The sequence below is a fragment of the Tachyglossus aculeatus genome, chromosome X1 (assembly GCF_015852505.1).
Source record: "Tachyglossus aculeatus isolate mTacAcu1 chromosome X1, mTacAcu1.pri, whole genome shotgun sequence".
Lineage (NCBI taxonomy): Eukaryota > Metazoa > Chordata > Mammalia > Monotremata > Tachyglossidae > Tachyglossus > Tachyglossus aculeatus.
This window is the reverse complement of record NC_052101.1, coordinates 15190024-15210082: the sequence shown is the minus strand read 5'-3', so window position 1 is coordinate 15210082 and position 20059 is coordinate 15190024. Positions and strand designations below refer to the sequence as shown.

The 20059-nt window shown below is 41.7% G+C and overlaps 1 protein-coding gene across 1 annotated transcript in view; it reads left to right on the top strand.

The window, feature by feature from the left end:
• Positions 1-6616, top strand: part of STRN (striatin) — a 140953-nt gene extending 134337 nt beyond the window's left edge. Inside the window, exon 22 of the mRNA XM_038771664.1 lies at positions 46-6616. Coding sequence (XP_038627592.1) covers positions 46-215 — 170 coding nt within the window. The 3' untranslated portion in view covers positions 216-6616. The remainder of the gene's footprint in view (positions 1-45) is intronic.
• The last annotated feature ends 13443 nt before the right edge of the window (positions 6617-20059 follow it).

Genomic DNA, 20059 nt, shown 5'->3' with positions numbered 1-20059 from the left:
TGGGAATGAATTTGATTTTAAAATATTGTCCCCTTTCTGATATAGGTCATGACTGTTCAATACGCCTTTGGAATCTGGAAAGCAAGACCTGTATTCAAGAGTTTACAGCCCATCGGAAAAAGTTTGACGAGTCGATTCACGATGTGGCTTTCCACCCATCCAAATGCTATATCGCCAGTGCCGGAGCAGATGCCCTGGCCAAAGTCTTTGTATGACATAATGCCTCCCTTCCAACTCCTAGCTCTTTTATATATAATCAGCCGCACAAAAGAGACAGAAGATCGGGGCAACAGCTAGTCTTTCCTGCCCTTCCGTTCTGCCAGTGGAGCACAGAGAACATTTGTTAAAAGTATAGTTTTTGCATTCGGTGTGCTGTTTTCTAAACTAAGGTTTGTTCAGGTTGCTGCAAACTCAGCTGGTTCTGTGAGCCTGAAAACTCTTTCAAATTGTCCCCAAAGTCAGCGCTTTTATCGGTGAGGGTGTATTTAGACGCCAGGCAGGCCTGAGCGAAAAGAGATTCAGTTATTCCCTGTTGATAAACTAGGGCATCGTTAAGGGATGGACTCGATAGATCACTTGATAGCTGGGGGGGAGGGAGAAGGGAAAACGTAACGCTTATTTCGCACTCCAGGAATTTTGTCAAAGTTAGATAGCCAAAACGGTGACCTTTTTGAAGGCCCCTTTGTGAATTATGACTAGACAGGGTTGAAAGAAGGAATTTTAGTTTCTGAACAATTTGGACATTAGCAAGTCTACTGCTCATTTGTAGAACGTGAATGCAATAATACTTAATGTTATGCCATTCAGTAATGCCAATCAGATGTTTATATATGCCATTCGGTTTTGGAAATGTGTTACCAAGTAACTGAAGGTTTAGCTCTTAGCTACTCTTCTACAGGTAGATCACATTTCATTAGGAAGTGAACTTAAAATTAGGAGACTCTCTCCTCCCCCCGGCAATAGACACTAAAGCCGGTCTCTCCGATACAGATAGTATTATGAGCATTCCGTTTCACTAGAGTGCCACCTGCATTATCACTATGGCGCATCTCTGAAGCCAGATTTCCAAGCGTCTATCTGGGGGTAATTTCATTTAACCGTATCCACTTAACTGTTGAGTGGATTCTCGGGGTGTAATCCCTCACTCCTCAAAATAAGAGCCGCGACTAATGCCAGCAATAAATGTAACGTTCATTTCAGTAGTGTATTACGGTGAGGATGAGTGAGCCACTCTTGTGGAAGCACTGAACAGAATTTCTACGCTGTGAAAATTGTGTGGCAGCGCCTTTGAGGAGGGAGATGGAATGCAGGAAACCTGGGCAGAAGGGTCAAGGTCAGCGCGCAGCGGATAAAGGGCTCCTATGTGGGTTTTGGTGCCTTGGTGGTTGGTTTTTTTTTCCTTAAATCTGACCAAATTTAAAAATAATGACAGTAATTAGTGATCTTTGGGAAAAGCAGCGTATCGAAAGGAAGACTTCCATATGATCTTTCCTAGACTGAATATTCTACTTTACTAATCTGCCCCTCACCTTATTCTGCCGTGACTCCTGCTGAAACTCAGCCTCTCTCTTCCCTCCCCACTATTACAAGGCTTGGCCCCCAGTGGACAGCCAGTAAATGGTGTGGATTGATGACAAATTGGAAACAAATAAGCGAACGTATACTTTTTCCTAAAAGCATGCGTGCAGATTGCCGATTAGGTTTCAGAGGTTTGGCAGCTCATAACCGTTTTCACCTCCCTGTAGGTTTTTCATCAGTCATCCCACATTTCCTAATGTGATGCAGAAACTTCAGATGGTAAAGAGCAACGAGGAAGAAGTTCATTACCAGTGCTGTGGGATATTTCCACTTTTTATTATCATTTTTATTTGGATGCAACTTGAGTTGGTTCAACTTAATTTCCTTCCAGACATGGTATTTTTTATGGTGGCTAGGAGATGTACAGCAGGTTGAGCATTCGCCGTTATGCCAGCCGTAGGCATTTTAATAGTTTTAACCAAATTTTACACTTTAGGGCTTTGCACTTAGTAATACTAGGGTAAACCAAACTCTTCTGATTGGTTAATGGAGTACCTACTTAGAAGCACTTCAGTGAAGCTCTGAGTGTGTAGTAAAACTGACCCAAAGCAACCTTGATATGGCTGCCTGATACTTGATAAATTCTGTGTTCACATTCTCCACGGTGCAGAAAAAGGAAAACGTTAACTCCGTTTTGAAGCAAAGATGCTAATTTCCAGGCCGCAGTCGCGACTTCATTTTCAGAGACCACTCCATGCTACATTTGGTTCAATTCCTACTTAGTCATGTAGAGCGGGCCCCAAGAAAGTGTGATGGTGAGGCCCTTCGATTGTGTGGAAACCGTCGGAGCCGACTCCTGCTAATCATCTTTTACACGGTCTTGTCCCGTTAATGGCAAACTCATTTGGGGGAGGTCTAGGGAAGGGAAGTGAGACATGTTCTAGGCTCCAGGAAGTTTGGCAGGATCAAGGTTTCTACTCCCATTTCCCAGTCAGCAGGATCAGATTCCTCCCATTGCTATGTTGCTGTCAGGGCAAGACTACAGGGTAGGAGGTGCTTGGGATCGGATCATGGCCCTTGTCTCGTCGTTACTGGAGCCAGAGGCCAGCGATCCAGCCCGGGTGGCTTGGTTCCCCCTGTTTTCATACATGGGGAGACAGAGGCAGAATTCTGACAGCAGAGTATCCACCAAGCAGATGAACTCCAGTGTGGAGAGGGAGTTAGTTGAAAAATCCATAGGCAGCCCAAGGAGGCACGGTACCCAGAGACCAGATGGATGTTTTGTAGTCTAAGGGTTACGCGTAATTCAGCCTCTATTTCAATCTGGCCCCTGTGACCAGTTCTCCATCTGCCTACCAAAGAGGGGGCCGGAACCCAAATAGAATGCGGGAGGAATGAGTGAATTCAAGATCCGAATCCAATAATAAGAATTCCTTTCTCGCGATTGATCGATTGACACTTTTTGATGAAATTCCATAGTCCCTCCGACCGTCATAAGGTTGTTTGGTCCCTGCTGTATCTTCTCACAGTCAACGCACGTTTGGGTTCGAGGAGCTTCCGATACCCTTCTCAAGACTGAAATATCCTAACAATCCCATTTTCTGTTCAGGTGATACCCAGGTGTTCCAACCTAAGTGAGATTCCCTTCAGTATTTTTCTATTGGGCAAAGTGACGATTCTTTTGCGTGTTACTCCAAATATTTAGCTTTTATAAAACTGTTCTCATTAAAGGGGGGAAATCAGGCTGCATACCTACGAAATGAACTTTGTGAGAATATTCCTGTGTATTTGACTTTCATTCCTTAAGTACTATTGTTATATTTCTTTTGGGGGTGATTATAAAGATTTATTTGGAAAGGTCTAAAAGTTATGTATATTTTATAAATATATATTATATATACTAACAGATATATATAATATATATATAGACCATTATATATTAAAACATAGGTGCATTTTACTGTTTTGTATTAAGAGTTCTGAGTTAGTGTACACAAAAGATATGAGTATGACATGAATGTTGTGCTGTTTGCTTCCGCGATATAATATATAGTTCAGATGTTTAAATTACTGTATATACTATATACACTATAGGTCAGCATGCTTGTTTGAAAGACTGTCATTCTAGTTTATTAAAATCTGAATGTAAGAAACTGGCTATTCAAATGTGAATTTAAAAATGTTCTACTCAATATTGAGCTATTCACACTGAGCATTCAGGCTTTTTAACAAAATGAATCTTAAAGAAGGCAATAGCTAGAGAATGAGAGGTGCCTTTTAAAAAAAAACAAAATGTAGCCTTACAATGAGGATGTGGAGTATATTATATATATTTTTGTGTGTGTGCGTGCGCGCGGGTGTGTGTGCGTATGTCCTGATTGTGATCACTGATGTCTTTTTTTTTTTCTTCTACTTTCCCACATGGTAGGACTTCAGGGTTCTGTGCATGAGCCTGTCTGTGCCCTTCTGAGTACCACGTGTACTTTTTGAGAATTTTTTTCTGTGAATTCATACATATTTCACTGGAAAAAAAACAAAAAAAAACAAAACCCTACGCTGGCGATCTTTGTTTTCAGTAAAAATCTATGTGAAAGGAGAAATAGCAATCTCTTTATATAGTGATAGTTACCCATCGTGTACCTAAACCATGAGACATCATCAAAGTGAGTTAAGAAAATTTAATTTCCAAAAGGTTTATTTACTATATTTGTTACATTTCTCACCTTTTTTACTTCATTATAAAGGGGCAAGCCATGTGCCTTTTATGATGGATTCAGCAACTAACATTTTTTTCCTTTGCCCAGGGTGACCAATAAAAATCCTATAAGAAGAGAGATTTCCACAAAGTTTCACCCAGTTATTTTTTCCAGTCTTTTAAACACGCAGTGTCTCAAAGGAATATCTGTCAGGGTAGAAATTTTTGTATCTTCCTTAGAATTTAAAAGCCACATTGGACTCTCAAATTTTTGCAATTTGGGACAATTTTTAAATAACTGATATATTTTTTTTCTTTTACTGGGAAGAATGATTTAAGAGTAGCCTCAGAGGGTATTAGTTATGAGTAGAGTTAAATCATTCCTAACAGGCATGTGTGACCTATTCAGTTAATAAGATTCCAACAGGGTTGGAATGTGTCTCTTGGTTGAATGTACAGAAAAGCGAAACCAAGGTAGTAAACTGGAAAACAAAATGTTTTAGATGTAATGTACTGGCTTTCTTTTTTTGAAACCTGCTTGACATTGATGACTAGTTTATTAATAAGGTCATCAGCATCACTTTCGTTTCCTCAGGCTCCTCCCGTCCTTTATGAATGGTAGCAAAAGAATTATTTTAATGATTCTGATTCTTTTAGCGTTTGTTGCTGGGAGTCAGGATTTCCTCCAGCCTTGGCTCAAAAAAAAAGTATCTGTTTTTTTGAGCAGATATAGCGGCTCACTCCCGTGTTCCCAGACTTACCTTGGAGGATGCTGTCGGAACTCCAGGAGAATCGGCAAACTGTGTTTTTCAAGTAATAGTTTTTCTCAAGTGATTTTAGTGATTTTGACTTTGAAACGAATTGCTGTTGGAAGCGTTTGGCAATTTTAATGTTCCGCCGAGTTTTCAGTTTCAGGGTGATATGAACCAAATAGGTAAATAGGAAGATTAAAGAGATAACAAATCCCAGCTCTTAGTTCAGTGCCTGGCACATAGTAAGCGCTTAATAAGTACCACAATTACTGTTGTTACTATGTTTTTGATAGTACCTTTTTTTTTTAGCTAACTCATTTTAACTGTGATATGTTGAAGCTAACTTATTTTCTTTGTAGGTACATCCTAGGTGCCAGAGCAGATTTCCTGGCAATGTTCCTTAGCTGGTACTCAGGGGATGTCTTTTCCTGTATTGAGCCCTAGATCTGGCTTTTATCAGGACCAAATTGGAAAAGTCTATCTCGAGGTACTAGTGACCGTGAACAAATAGGGAATGGTGGGACCCAGTAGATAAATTGAGGATTCTGCCACTGGCCTGGTTCCTTCCGCTCTTAAAAAATCCCAGATTAGAGTCCTTTGGTTTTACTCTCAGAATCCTTCTAGATTTGTTATGGCCACCTCATCACCTAAGGGAATCAAAAGACTGGAGGGGAAGGATGCGAAGAGTTGTGGCTTGCAATCACCCTGTTCTCATTTCAGTCCCTGTGAAATGGGGAATACAGAGCGCTCAATACAGAGGGCTCTTGAAAATCCTAGTCGGTGACAGTCAGAACAGAACCCAGTATTCTCCCTTTTTGGTCCAAAAGGCACGCACTAACCAGAGCAAAGGAAGGTAGTGCTTATCTCCCATCTCCCATTTTCTTCAGCTTCTTGGTTTCTCGATGCTTGACTGAAATCTGCATGGCCACATGAGAGAACAAATGCAGGTTGATCTTTTTAGCAGTTCAGACTAGTCAGTCCTCCTTTAAAATAGGGGTCATCATCATCAGGGGGATTTATTGAGCACTTACCGTGTTCAGAACACTTATGTTCTTGACAAATGCTTTGCTAAGTAAAACCTGCTTTGTGATACTCATGCCCTGACAACTCCACCCGCCTACACGCAGTCATTTCTTGGGACATCTGTGTCCCATCCAGATCGACTTGTGTTACTGGGGCAGCACTCCTCAAGTCCCCAAAGCTTTTTCCCAAAATATATGCTGAAAACACACTTTAAAGGAGAACTGACTGCATTAGGTGGTTTTTTAAAAATCAATTTTACCTGCATCCCATGTATTATATATAAGAGATCAGCTCTCTTTAGCAGTGAGATTCACCAAGGTACTCTTTTTGTTCATTAACCTCTTGAATTTCCTAGGACTGGCAACAGGGCAATCTCATTTCAGGGTTCTCAACTCAAAAACTTGTTTATCTGTTGTTCAGCTGAAGGCCAAACATGGCAGTCTTTTGCTCTTTCTTTCCGTTTCACCTGAATCAAAATTCAATGCAAGTAATCGTTACCACTCATTTTCAGGGCTCACGAATTTTCTTTTGTTAATTCAGGGTGTGTGGATGAGCTGATTAAGACATCCATTTTGGGTGGCTCCAAATGTACTGTTTGTTTCTAAATAAAGTGTTCAAGCTTACGGATTCCATGGTATAGCTGTGTATGAATTTGTACAGAGTAATAAACGACAAATTGGAAATCAGCAATTGATTTAGCAGTGCGTCAGCTCAAGTATTACGACTTGGTTTATTTCAAGCTACGAAAGAGGACAGAGAAGGGAAATTGGATGAGTTTATCATATTTAAGGTAGATTTGGAAAACTGACCAATATCGTGTGCTCAAAAGGAGAAAAGGCCAAGAAACATTTTGGCATTGGGAGAGAGGGATATTTTGCTGGAAAAAGAATGATCTGTGAAAAGTTCTGCCATGGCTTGCTGTGTGACCTCAAGAAATCATGAAACTATGCCTCAGTTTCCTCATCTGTAAAATGGGGATGATAATAGCTCTCGACCTACCTCTTAGAGTGTGAGTGAGCCCCACGTGGGACAAGGAGTGTGTCTGATCTGTTCACCTTGCATTCTAAACTATAATTATAAATTACAGTGTAGCATGTAAAATCCTCAAGCAGACTGAGAATATTGATTGGAGAACGTTAGGACCCGACTGGTAAAATGGAGGAAAATTTGTAAAAATTGACAAAGTAACAACAGTATATTTTATGTTAGGCTAAGCTCCCTGTAGTAGTTAAATATAAAGTCTCATTGAAATGGCCTGTAACTTTCCCATGTTAAATTTTCCTTTTTGAGTAAGATCATTAGGTTCGTTTGTGGTGTGCTTGCCTTTTTGGAGTAAGAAAGTTTTCTTTAGAGCATTGCTGTAAATTCAATTTTAAAATAAAGTAGAGAAAATGGTTTTCTCCCTTTTTAACTCTTGACAACCATTAAGAACTGGGCCTCGAGTGAAAGAACGAGAACGACAACCTTAAGAACAGGGCCTCGAGGTCAGTTATTCTGGGGAAAATGAAGGGGTTTTTTATTTGCCTTCTACGTGCATATATACCTCCTTTACCCCAGGTTCAGGGTTTCATTGCTTGGCATAAATGTCTATTTTAAACTTCGCAATACATTCTGCCAGTCTGGGAGACTGCTTGTTGAGAAATCACCTCCACAGTCAGATGCGAGAGACTTCTGGGTATGATAACCCAAGAAATCTTTCATCATTATTTTTTGCTTCAGTTTTTCCTGACCTGTATGGTTCCAAACTATTTATCTATGTACATGCTGTGAAAATGAATCAGTACGGGGAAAATTAGTTTTCTTCATTTTCAGTTTAACGTTTTTAAGATGTATACATATTTTGTTCCCGAGAGTCAGTTCTATCTGTTGGGGGTATAATCTGTAGGAAGGATAAATTAAGAGTACACTTTGCTTCTAAAAAATCGTTTTCAAGCACTGACATAAAACACTGCTGAAGAGTTTCTAGACTGCTGCCTTCTGCTTGAAGAGAGTCAAGTGATATACACATGTCCTTTATGATCCTTGGATTTAAAGCCTCTAACTACTTGCTTTGTTTTGTTGTCTCTCTTCCCCCATCTAGACTATGAGCCTGTTGTTGGGTAGGGATTGTCTCTGTTGCCGCATTGTACTTTCCAAGCGCTTAGTACAGTGCTGTGCACACAGTAAGCGCTCAATATTCATTCAATCGTATTTATTGAGCGCTTACTGTGTGCAGAGCACTGGACTAAGCGCTTGGGAAGTACAAGTTGGCAACATATAGAGATAGTCCTACCCAGCAGCGGGCTCACAGTCTAGAAAGGGGAGACAGACAACAAAACAAAACATTAACAAAATAAAATGAATAGAATAGTAAATATATACAAGTAAAATAGAGTAATAAATCTGTACAAACATATATACAGGTGCTGTGGGGAGGGGAAGGAGGTAGGGCGGGAGGAATGGGGAGGGGGAGAGGAAGGAGGGGGCTCAGTCTGGGAAGGCCTCCTGGAGGAGGTGAGCTCTCAGTAGGGCTTTGAAGGGAGGAAGAGAGCTGGCTTGGCAAATGTGTGGTGGGAGGGCATTCCAGGCCAGGGGGAGGACGTGGGCCGGGGGTCGACGGCGGGACAGGCGAGAACGAGGTACGGTGAGGAGGTTAAGCGGCAGAGGAGCGGAGGGTGCGGGCCGGGCTGGAGAAGGAGAGAAGGGAGGTGAAGTAGGAGGGGGCAAGGTGATGGACAGCCTTAAAGCCGAGAGTGAGGAGTTTTTGCCTGATGACTGGTGGCCACTTGAGATTTTTGAGGAGGGAAGTAACATGCCCAGAGCGTTTCTGCACAAAGACGATCTGGGCAGCAGTGTGAAGTATAGATTGAAGTGAAGAGAGACAGGAGGATGGGAGATCAGAGAGGAGGCTGATGCAGTAATCCAGTCGGGATAGAATGAGAGATTGAACCGGCAGGGGCGCGGTTTGGATGGAGAGGAAAGGGTGGATCTTGGCGATGTTGCGGAGGTGAGACCGGCAGGTTTTGGTGACGGATTGGATGTGAGAGGTGAACGAGAGAGCAGAGTCGAGGATGACACCAAGGTTATGGGCTTGTGAGACCGGAAGGATGGTAGTGCCGTCAACAGTGATGGGAAAGTCAATAAGTACGATCGAATGAATGAATGATTATAAAGAAGATGCCACTGATGCTGAAATTCACCTATTGGTGTGGCTGTACAAACCATTGTGGAACCCACAGCCTCAACCACACTGTGCAGACATTATGTCATATTTGTTATTTGCAGCCCCTGTGAACTGTTTTTGCGCTCACCTTCCGGTCTGCTCAAAAGGAGTTGCTCCCTTCGTGATTGCAGTACAAAATGATGGCTTATCTAAATCCCAATTTTCAGCTGAGATACAGCATTAGCTGAGGCTTTGTTTTACTGTGTCCTTCAAATGTTGTCTTTGTTCTGCTTGCTCTCAGTTTTCAAAGTTCAGCTCCCCATACAGCAGTTTCTGGAATACCCTGTTGTCATCCATTCTCCTCATATGCTCCTCCCACTGCAGCTGCATCATCAATCGTATTTATTGAGCGCTTACTGTGTGCAGAGCACTGTACTAAGCGCTTGGGAAGTGCAAGTTGGCAACATATAGAGACAGTCCCTACCCAACAGTGGGCTCACAGTCTAAAAGGGGGAGACAGATAACAAAACCAAGCATACTAAGCATGGTTTAGGACTTCGTTGTGTGTGATTCTAGCTTGCTATTTGATGTTGAGTATAGCCTGGAAGTGATGCTGATGTAATTGCCCATAGTCAGGTGTGGTATCAATGGAGATTTCTCCCAGCATTTATTTAGTCCGAAACCTAATACCACCACACTGCTGCTACCCTGTTTGACAGATTCCCAAAATACCCGTTGGCCTTCCTGGCTCAATCGTCATCTTCCTTGTCTGTTGTTGGCCAGTATGCCACCTGCATAACAGAATTCCAGGACAGTGATTTGCTCTGTCTCTCGAATGTAGATTTTTGGTTTTGCGTTGGAGTTCCCTGATGCAGTTTGATACATTACTTAATGTTTCTCTAAACGTCGAGTCCATTGTAATGCCTGGATGAGGCAGTGAAGCAGTTTATAATCATATACCAAACTTTGTGGGTGTGTACATCTAAGGTGCAGCTATCTGCGTGCAGTTGAATGACTGTGTCTAGACCTGCTCAAGTCAGGTGGAAAAATGCCTCAAGAGGACTCCAAGTATTCTCCACCTGTATCTAAGTCTTGTGACTTCCAGCACAGCTTAGGCAACTGTGCAGCCATGGCTTGTCCCATCGGTGGTGGGGAATGGGTCGGACAGGGCACGTCAACCGTGCCGTCGTGAAGCGGTCTCTGGATCTGAAAGAACTTTTCAGGGCAAGTAAATTGACCAAGCAATTTTCTGAGTACAGCTGTACTCTACTCCAAATATGTTCATAAAGTCCGTGAAAACCTTGTAGAGGTCTTGATGGTACTTGCCACAATCGACACGTCACAGAGATCCTGTCTGTCTGCTGGGCCTTGCTGTTCTCCGAAAAGCCCCGGTGGGAGCCTGAGATCGTTTGGTCCATGGTATCTTTCAGTAGCCGATCCAGATCTTTGGCTAGTATCTCGCCAGCAGTGAGGGGTGATGAGATGCCATGATTAGTTTAAAATCCAAATATTATTAGAGGGAGGAGTGGGAGTTTGGCATTCTTCTGGGCCCCAGAACTCAGCCCTTTGGGAGCAGGGCTGCCTTGGTGAATCCCAGATGCTTCCTTCTCCACCTGAGATTCAGTATCTGCAAGTCATTTGGTCATCATCATCAATCGTATTTATTGAGCGCTTACTATGTGCAGAGCACTGTACTAAGCGCTTGGGAAGTACAAATTGGCAACATATAGAGACAGTACCTACCCAACAGTGGGCTAAGAGTGTACTATGATATACTATGAGGATAAGCTCCGGGCCATGGTAATAATAATAATGATGTTGGCATTTGTTAAGCACTTACTACATGCAAAGCACTGTTCTAAGCACTGGGGAGGATACAGGGTGATCAGATTGTCCCACGTGGGGCTCGCAATCTTAATCCCCATTTTACAGATGAGGTAACTGAGGCCCAGAGAAGTGAAATGACTTGCCCAAAGTCACACAGCTGAGAAGCGGCGGAGCTGGGATTAGAACCCATGACCTCTGACTCCCAAGCCTAGGCTCTTTCCACTAAGCCACGCTGCTTCTCGTACTTGTACTTCCCAAGCGCTTAGTACAGTGCATACAGTAAGCGCTCAATAAATACGATTGAATGAGTGAATGGTTCCTTTGTACAGTTGGTGGACAGAAAGTCTCATTAAACTGCTATTTAACCTTAGAGATTAAGTTTTCATTTAAACTGGGATAATTAAGCTTCAGGTAGGAAAAAAAGATGTGCAATGCTCAGAGGCCTCTTCAGGAGAGTGGAAATGCTTCCTCTGTTTAAAAAGACCACAAGAGTTTCAAGATAGGAAATCTTGCATTCTGGAAGACTCAACAGTTTACTTCTAGGTGAATTTAGTTAATGTTTTAATAAATCCTACATCCTTAAGAATAAATGAGCCCTAATAAATGCCTTCATTACTTTCATTGGCTGTCCATATGTTTCTTCAGCTTCCTGTGCCACGGTATCACAGGCCTCAAGATAGTCCTTACCTCAGATACAGTTAAGTCTCTTGTGTCTTCCAAAATGGCTGCTTAGAGTCAGTTGAACACAGCCTTGACCACTGTGCAGCCATGGTTTACCCCATTGGTGGTGGATTCATTCAATGGTATTTATTGAGCGCTTACTGTGTGCAGAGCACTGTACTAAGCGCTTGGGAAGTCCAAGTTGGCAACATATAGAGACGGTTCCTACCCAACAGCGGGCTCACAGTCTAGAGATCCTGCGGTGTCTCTGGGTGGTTGATTTCGAAAGTGGCCACAGTGCATATCTCAGGCCACATGCGGGGCTTTGGGGCCCTACATAATAATAATAATAATAATAATAATAATAGCATTTGTTAAGCACTCACAGGCCCTTCCAAACTAGTATACCTCAGCAGGTAGGTCATAGGTCTAGACTGTAAAATCATTGTGGGCAGGGAATGTGCCTACCAACTCCGTTACATCGTACTCTCCCAACCACTCCGTTCAGTGCTCTGCACACAGTAATCGCTCAATAAATATGATCGATTGATTGATAGGACCCACCATTAGGTCAGTCAGGCTGATATTTATTGAGTACTTACTGCATCCAGCGCACTGTACTAAGCACTTGGGAGACTACAATACTAAAAAAATAGTATCCCTACACAGTAATCGCTCAATAAATATGATCGATTGATTGATAGGACCCACCATTAGGTCAGTCAGGCTGGTATTTATTGAGTACTTACTGCGTCCAGTGCACTGTACTAAGCACTTGGGAGACTACAATACTAAAATAATAGTATCCCTACACAGTAATCGCTCAATAAATATGATCGATTGATTGATAGGACCCACCATTAGGTCAGTCAGGCTGGTATTTATTGAGTACTTACTGCGTCCAGTGCACTGTACTAAGCACTTGGGAGACTACAATACTAAAATAATAGTATCCCTACACAGTAATCGCTCAATAAATATGATCGATTGATTGATAGGACCCACCATTAGGTCAGTCAGGCTGGTATTTATTGAGTACGTACTGCGTCCAGTGCACTGTACTAACCACTTGGGAGACTACAATACTAAAATAATAGTATCCCAAACAGTAATCGCTCAATAAATATGATCGATTGATTGATAGGACCCACCATTAGGTCAGTCAGGCTGGTATTTATTGAGTACTTACTGCGTCCAGTGCACTGTACTAAGCACTTGGGAGACTACAATACTAAAAAAATAGGATCCCTACACAGTAATCGCTCAATAAATATGATCGATTGATTGATAGGACCCACCATTAGGTCAGTCAGGCTGGTATTTATTGAGTACTCACTGTGTCCAGCGCACTGTACTAATCACTTGGGAGACTACAATACTAAAAAAATAGGATCCCTACCTACAAGTTGCTGACAGACTAGTAGTCATCATCAATCGTATTTATTGAGCGCTTACTATGTGCAGAGCACTGTACGAAGCACTTGAAATAGTCCAAATACTTTGCAATTCTTCATGGTTCTGCAATGACTTTCTCAGTGCCTTTTTTTTTTAAATGGTATTTGTTAAACACTTGCTATATGCCAGACACTGTACTAAGCACTGGGGTCGATACGAGCTAATCAGATTGGACACAGTCCGTATCCCACATGGGGCTCACAGTCTTAATCCCCATTTTACAGATGAAGAAACCGAGTACCGGAGAAGTTAAGCGACTTGTCCAAGGTCACTCGGCAGTCAGGGGACAAGTACCATGGGTTTGCGTGTTAGATTTTTCTGTTTTAGGGGCTTCATCATCGTGGATATCAACATTTATGTTGAAGAATATGGTAAAAATTTGTCATTGCCGTTTCTTAAGGATTCCTTCCTTGTCTGCGATGAGATGGGACTTGTGCTGGGTATTACATATAAGGCCATATACGGTTTGTTAAAGTTATTGATTCCATGCTGGTTTGCCTAACCATGGCTATCTTCCGCTTTGGCATCCATCATCATCATCAATCGTATTTATTGAGCGCTTACTGTGTGCAGAGCACTGTACTAAGCGCTTGGGAAGTACAAGTTGGCAACACACTACCTGTGGGGCATATTCCTTAATTTAATTTGCAGGTCAAAACATGGGCTTAAAAAAGTTTTATCTTTGTGTGCTTTGTGAAGTGCTGCAAGGGGGTTTTGAAGTATTTGTTTCTCAGCAAGTTGACTTTTAATTCTCTGAGTCATTTGCATCAAACCCATGGTGATGACTTGGCTGGACCATGCTGAATGAAGACAGGAGAGTATTTATTCTAAATTTGCCTTATTAATAATAATAATAATAATGGCATTTGTTAAGTGCTTACTATGTGCATAGCACTGTTCCAAGCGCTGGGGGAGATACAGGGTAATCAGGTTGTCCCGTGTGGGGCTCACATTCTTAATCCCCATTTGACAGACGAGGTAACTGAGGCACAGAGAAGTTAGGTGACTTGCCCAAAGTCACACAGCTGACAAGTGCCGGAGTCGGGATTAGAACCCATGACCTCCGACTCCCAAGCCCGGGCTCTTTCCACTGAGCCAAACTGCTTATTACAGTTCCAAGGTACAATTCAAGTGTCATATCAGCCACTTGTCTGCTGTGTGACCTTGGGCAAGTCATTTCACTTCTCTATGCCTCAGTTACCTCATCTGTAAAATGGGGCTGAAGACTGTGAGCCCCACGTGGGATAACCCGATTACTTGTATCTACCCCAGCACTTAGAACAGTGCTTGGTACATAGAAAGCGCTTAACAAATACCATAATTATCAAGTGCTTAGAACAGTGCTTGGCACTTAGGAAGTGCTTAACAAATACCATAATTATTATAATTTATTATTATTATTATGTACTTGAGCTAGGAGGGGTTCATTCTGAAGAGCATCTGTCACAATTCCGTTGAAGGTTAAAACAAAAAATTACATTCTATTCTTAATTGAAAATGGAAAACACTTGACCCCACACCATATCAGTCAAGTATCCCTTCTGTTGCATAACAACCTTTGCATATCCCTTTTGTTATGGTTTCCGTTAAACCCTTACTATGTGCCAGCACTGAACTAAGTGCCGGGGTAATAATAATAATAATAATAATAATAATAATAATGGCATTTATTAAGTGCTTACTATGTGCAAAGCACTGTTCTAAGCACTGGGGAGGCTACAAGATTATCAGGTTGTCCCTCATGGGGCTCACAGTCTCAGTCCCCATTTTACAGATGAGGTAACTGAGGCACAGAGAAGTGAAGTGACTTGCCCAAAGTCACCCAGCTGATAATTGACGGAGCCGGGATTTGAACCTATGACCTCTGACTCCAAAGCCTGGGCTCTTTCCTACTAAGCCACGCTGCTTCTCTAGACAAACTAATAAATTGGACACAACCATGTCCCTCATGGGGCTCACAGTTTTAATCCCCGTTGTACAGATGAGGTAATTGAGGCACAGAGAAGTTGCCACTTGCCCAAAGTCACACAGCAGACAAGTGGCTGGGCCGGGATTAGAGCTTTAAACGTTTTGAACATCTTGTCCTCATAGTGAAAATTGACTAGCACTTTTGGAACTCTTATGGGATTCTCCAGCAAATGCCAGTGCCAGAATTTAGGGATCTCGAAATATGCTTTGGAGTGAGGATAAATGGAAAAGACTAGGCCTCTCTGACCTGGAAAGATGATGCTTGAGAGATGAACATAATTAAATTTTACAAATCAAGAAGGGTGTATTCAGGGAAATGTTTTTCATCAATTTCCACAACATCAGGTTGAGGAAGCAACTACTGAGGCAAGGGGGTTTAAAGCAAACAAAAGGAACTTATTCAAACGGTTGATAGGAAGCCTATAGAGTTTATTCCACAGGAAGTTGTGCACATAGAAATATCAAGGAGTATAAAAAGAGTCAGGATAAATTCGTGGATGAGCAAATTAATAGTAGGATACCGGGAGGAAAATTTGGGATAGAATGGGAACATTTTGGGGTGAAGATGGCACATCTGTAAAGATTTAGCTGCACTAATTCTTCAAGCGTCCCACTGTCACCGCTGTAGGCAGAGCACTGGTCTCGGTGGAGCAGAAGTGATGGTATTTACTGAGCGTTTACTGAATGTAATGTGCCGTAATAAACACTTTGGGAGTATATATAAAGTACAATATATCCACAAGATGCCCAGAAGGTGCTTATACCCTAAGGAGGAAAACAGAAAGAAACATTCCCAAGATGTGGAATCAGAATTTAAAAAGAAAATGTTTAATCGATTATTCTGACTCTGTGTTTCTTTTGTACTTGTAACATAAAAAATTATGTGTTTGGGGCAGGGGGGAGAGGGGAGTTTTCCAAACCTCGATTGAAAAAGGTTGGAGTCTCAGAAGAGCCCAGAAAAAGAAGGTAGGTGAAGGAAAGGCAGAAAAATTGTCATCCTGAAAGTGCTTTTGGTCTGGATTGAGCCCGCCATTTAGGATTCTTTGTGCTGCTGCTCTCTCGTTTCGCTTTCCATGACTTAACCCGCTGTTGGGTAGGGACTGTCTCTATATGTTGTAATAATAATAATGTTGGTATTTGTTAAGTGCTTACTATGCACTGGGGTAGATACAAGGTGATCAGGTTGTCCCAGTCTTCATCCCCATTTTACAGATGGGGTAACTGAGGCACAGAGAAGTGAAGTGACTTGCCCAAGGTCCCACAGCTGACACGTGGCAGAGCCGGAATTAGAACCCACGACCTCTGACTCCCAAGCCCGGGCTCTTTCCACTAAGCCACGCTGCTTCTCGTACTTGTACTTCCCAAGCGCTTAGTACAGTGCATACAGTAAGCGCTCAATAAATACGATTGAATGAGCGATTGGTTCCTTTGTACAGTTGGTGGGCAGAAAGTCGCATTAAACTGCTATTTAACCTTAGAGATTAAGTTTTCATTTAAACTGGGATAATTAAGCTTCAGGTAGGAAAAAAAGATGTGGAATGCTCAGAGGCCTCTTCAGGAGAGTGGAAATGCTTCCTCTGTTTAAAAAGACCACAAGAGTTTCAAGATAGGAAATCTTGCATTCTGGAAGACTCAACAGTTTACTTCTAGGTGAATTTAGTTAATGTTTTAATAAATCCTACATCCTTAAGAATAAATGAGCCCTAATAAATGCTTTCATTGGCCGTCCATATGTTTCTTCAGCTAAAATGAATCATTTACAATATAAAGGTTCAGTAGATCTTATGAACCAATTTATGTATTTTTAAATGCTTATTGGGCGTTATTGCGTTATTATCCTAGGATTGTTTTAATGTGAACGACCTACCGCGAAAGGCTGTGATCCCCAAATGAGAGAAAAATAGTTAAGGAATAGACTGAAGGAAGTTTACTGAGCAACTAAATCAGCAGAACTTGAACTCTCCATTTGAGATGCTTTGTTTTGGGTGACCATCTCAGACAGCAACCTGATGTAAAGGTGATTATTCTGTGTTCATTTTGTTCAAGTGACTTTACCTTTAAGGTAAGAATATGGTGTGACAGAACTTTCCATTGAGTTCTCGAAGTTGGAAATAGTTGGAGCAGTTTTCAGTCTGCAGTTAGCCCTACTACTCGATGGAACTATTTTTCCTCTGAGAAAACAAAATTAAAGAAAGTTTTCCTTGTTCCCTTTTAAAAAATTAGGTCTGCTAATTTATTTTGCTTGGTCCATGTTTTAGCCGCTTGTTACCACAGTGGTTTTTCGACCTTTGGCAAATGCTGGCCTCCTTAGACCCTTCCCTTCACTCGGTTCCTTTCCTTGGAGGGATGTTTTCCTTAATCACTAGGATTAGGCTAATTAAAAAAAATCAGCGGATTGTCTCCCAGAGGTTTGCGGGGTGAGAGTCAGATGCCTTTTGTTCACAGGATAATAGTAAAACAAAACATTTTTACTGTGTTCCTCCCCTCCGCCCCACCGACACGCTCCTCTTCTTTGAATAGCTTGATGGAAACTCCTGAAATGTCTGGGGAATAAAACATACTTGAAATTGGCATCTACTGACTTAAACAGGAAAGGCCTTTTGCAATCATGCATTTTTTATTGTCAGTTCCTAACTGGCTGATCCCATTGAAGAAAGCCCTCTCTGAACCCATGTTTTAGGGTAAAAGTTTCAGAAACAAGTTATACAGATGAAGTCGTATCGTTTTTGAGGGTGAGGATTTCATGCCAAACCAAATATATTCGTTGCTTACTTGGATTCCTTTATAAATGTAGCCAAAAATATTGTGTGAAGGATAAATCGTGGCGTTCAGACCAAATTATTTTTCTTTTTTTTTTTTTTTGATGAGGAGCTTTTTCTCTAGCCCTATTGAAGTGATGGTATTCTAGCATTATTTGTTTTCCAGATGAATGGCTACTTGAAAGTGGTATTCCATCTCAATCAGGCATTCGTACAACACACGTAAATGGGTTTCAGTGGCATTACATCTGTGGCATTGATACTGTGGAACAGTTTTTGAGAGTCTCAAAAAGTGGATAAACAAGTAACATCTTGTAGCTATCACAGCCAAGGGAACTGAAAAGAAGTTTTGTAGTTAAGTCAATGGCTTCCTTAAACTACACATCTGAGTGAAATGTAGACGAAATCTCAGATAATAAGATCATTATTCTTTGAGGTTCTCTTTTAATCATGAGAATTCCTAGCCAATGGCCCACAAGTGACCTATCAGCACTACCTCTATCTGCAAAATATTTGCTTTAAATGAGCACGTTGGAGGTAGGTTCCTGAAACTGTTTGACTCTTTATCGCCTAGGCCCTTATTAAACAGCTCCAGTTCTCTCAAGAAGATGATGGGGTCGAGAGGAATACGGAACCATTATTGGTTGGCAGCAACTGGGGGGATAATAGCTATTAGACTTGGAAACTTTAGCTTCATGAGATGGAGCTTGGTATTCTTTACCTTAATAACACCAAATGAGGATTAAAGTTAACCATCCTGTGTTTAGAGCAATCCACAGAGAATTCAGAAGAAGCAGCATGGCTCAGTGGAAAGAGCCCGGGCTTTGGAGACAGAGGTCCTGGGTTCAAATCCCGGCTCCTCCAATTGCCAGCTGTGTGACTTTGGGCAAGTCACTTAACTTCTCTGTGCCTCAGTTACCTCATCTGTAAAATAGGGACTGTGAGCCCCCTGTGGGACAACCTGATCACCTTGTAACCTCCCCAGCGCTTAGAAGAGTGCTTTGCACATAGTGAGCGCTTAATAAATGCCATCATTAATTAATTAATGCCGGAATAAAAATTCTGGCCATAATTGGTACCAGGGATTCAATTGGTAGAAGTCTTCAGTAAACATGGCCGAGCTAGATATCTCAGCAGAATAATGGCACGTATCAATATTTAAAAATGGAAAGAATAACAGGAGAAGATTAAGATTTGCAAAGTGAATATTTAGTGCTACCGAGGCTCAAAACTGCAAATACCAAGCTTGGCGACTCGATTACCAGAAGTTACTCACCGTGTGCTCAGTTGCTTCGACACCCTAAGGCTTTCCTTGAGGAAAGTGGATGAAAAGGTATTTAGACTAATATATATATATATATATATATATATATATATATATATATATGTATATACATATATATATATATTAGTCTAAATATGTATATATATAAAATAATGGTGGTATTGAAATGCTTACTATGTACCAGGCACTGAACTAAGCGCTGGATACAAGAAAACATATAGCTAAAGGAGAGGGGAAAAAATATATTACTAAGTGGAACTCTTCTTTTGGTGTGGTTCCAACCAGGAGCAGAACAGCATACTGGAGAAATACTAACTGAACCTCTTCTCCAAACTCCTTTTGAAGAAAACTCCACCCTTGCTAAAGGGAGGGTGGAGCTCCTCTGCTATTGGCAGGGAATCAATCAATCAATCATATTTATTGAGCGCTTACTGTGTGCAGAGCACTGTATTAAGCGCTTGGGAAGTACAAGTCGGCAACGTATAGAGACAGTCCCTACCCAACAACGGGCTCACAGGCTAGAAGGGATTCAGACAACAAAACAGAACATGTGGACAGGTGTCAAGTCATCAGAATAAACAGAAGTGAAGCTAGATGCACATCATTAACAAAATAAATAGAATAGTAAATATGTACAAGTAAAATAAATAGGGTAATAAATCTGTACAAACATATACAGGTGCTGTGGGGAAGGGAAGACTGTGAGCCCACTGTTGGATAGGGACTGTATATGTTGCCAACTTGTACTTCTCAAGCGCTTAGTACAGTGCTCTGCACACAGTAAGTGCTCAATAAATACGATTGATTGATTGGAAGGAGGCAGGGCGGGGGGGATAGAGAGGGGAAGTGGAAAAAGGGGGCTCAGCCTGGGAAGGCCTCCTTGAACTTCTCCTACCAGGACCGTTTAAAGAACATGGCTTTGGGTTTGACCGCCCCGCTTAATAGCAGCTCTCTCCTCTACCCTGGCAGAGTTAG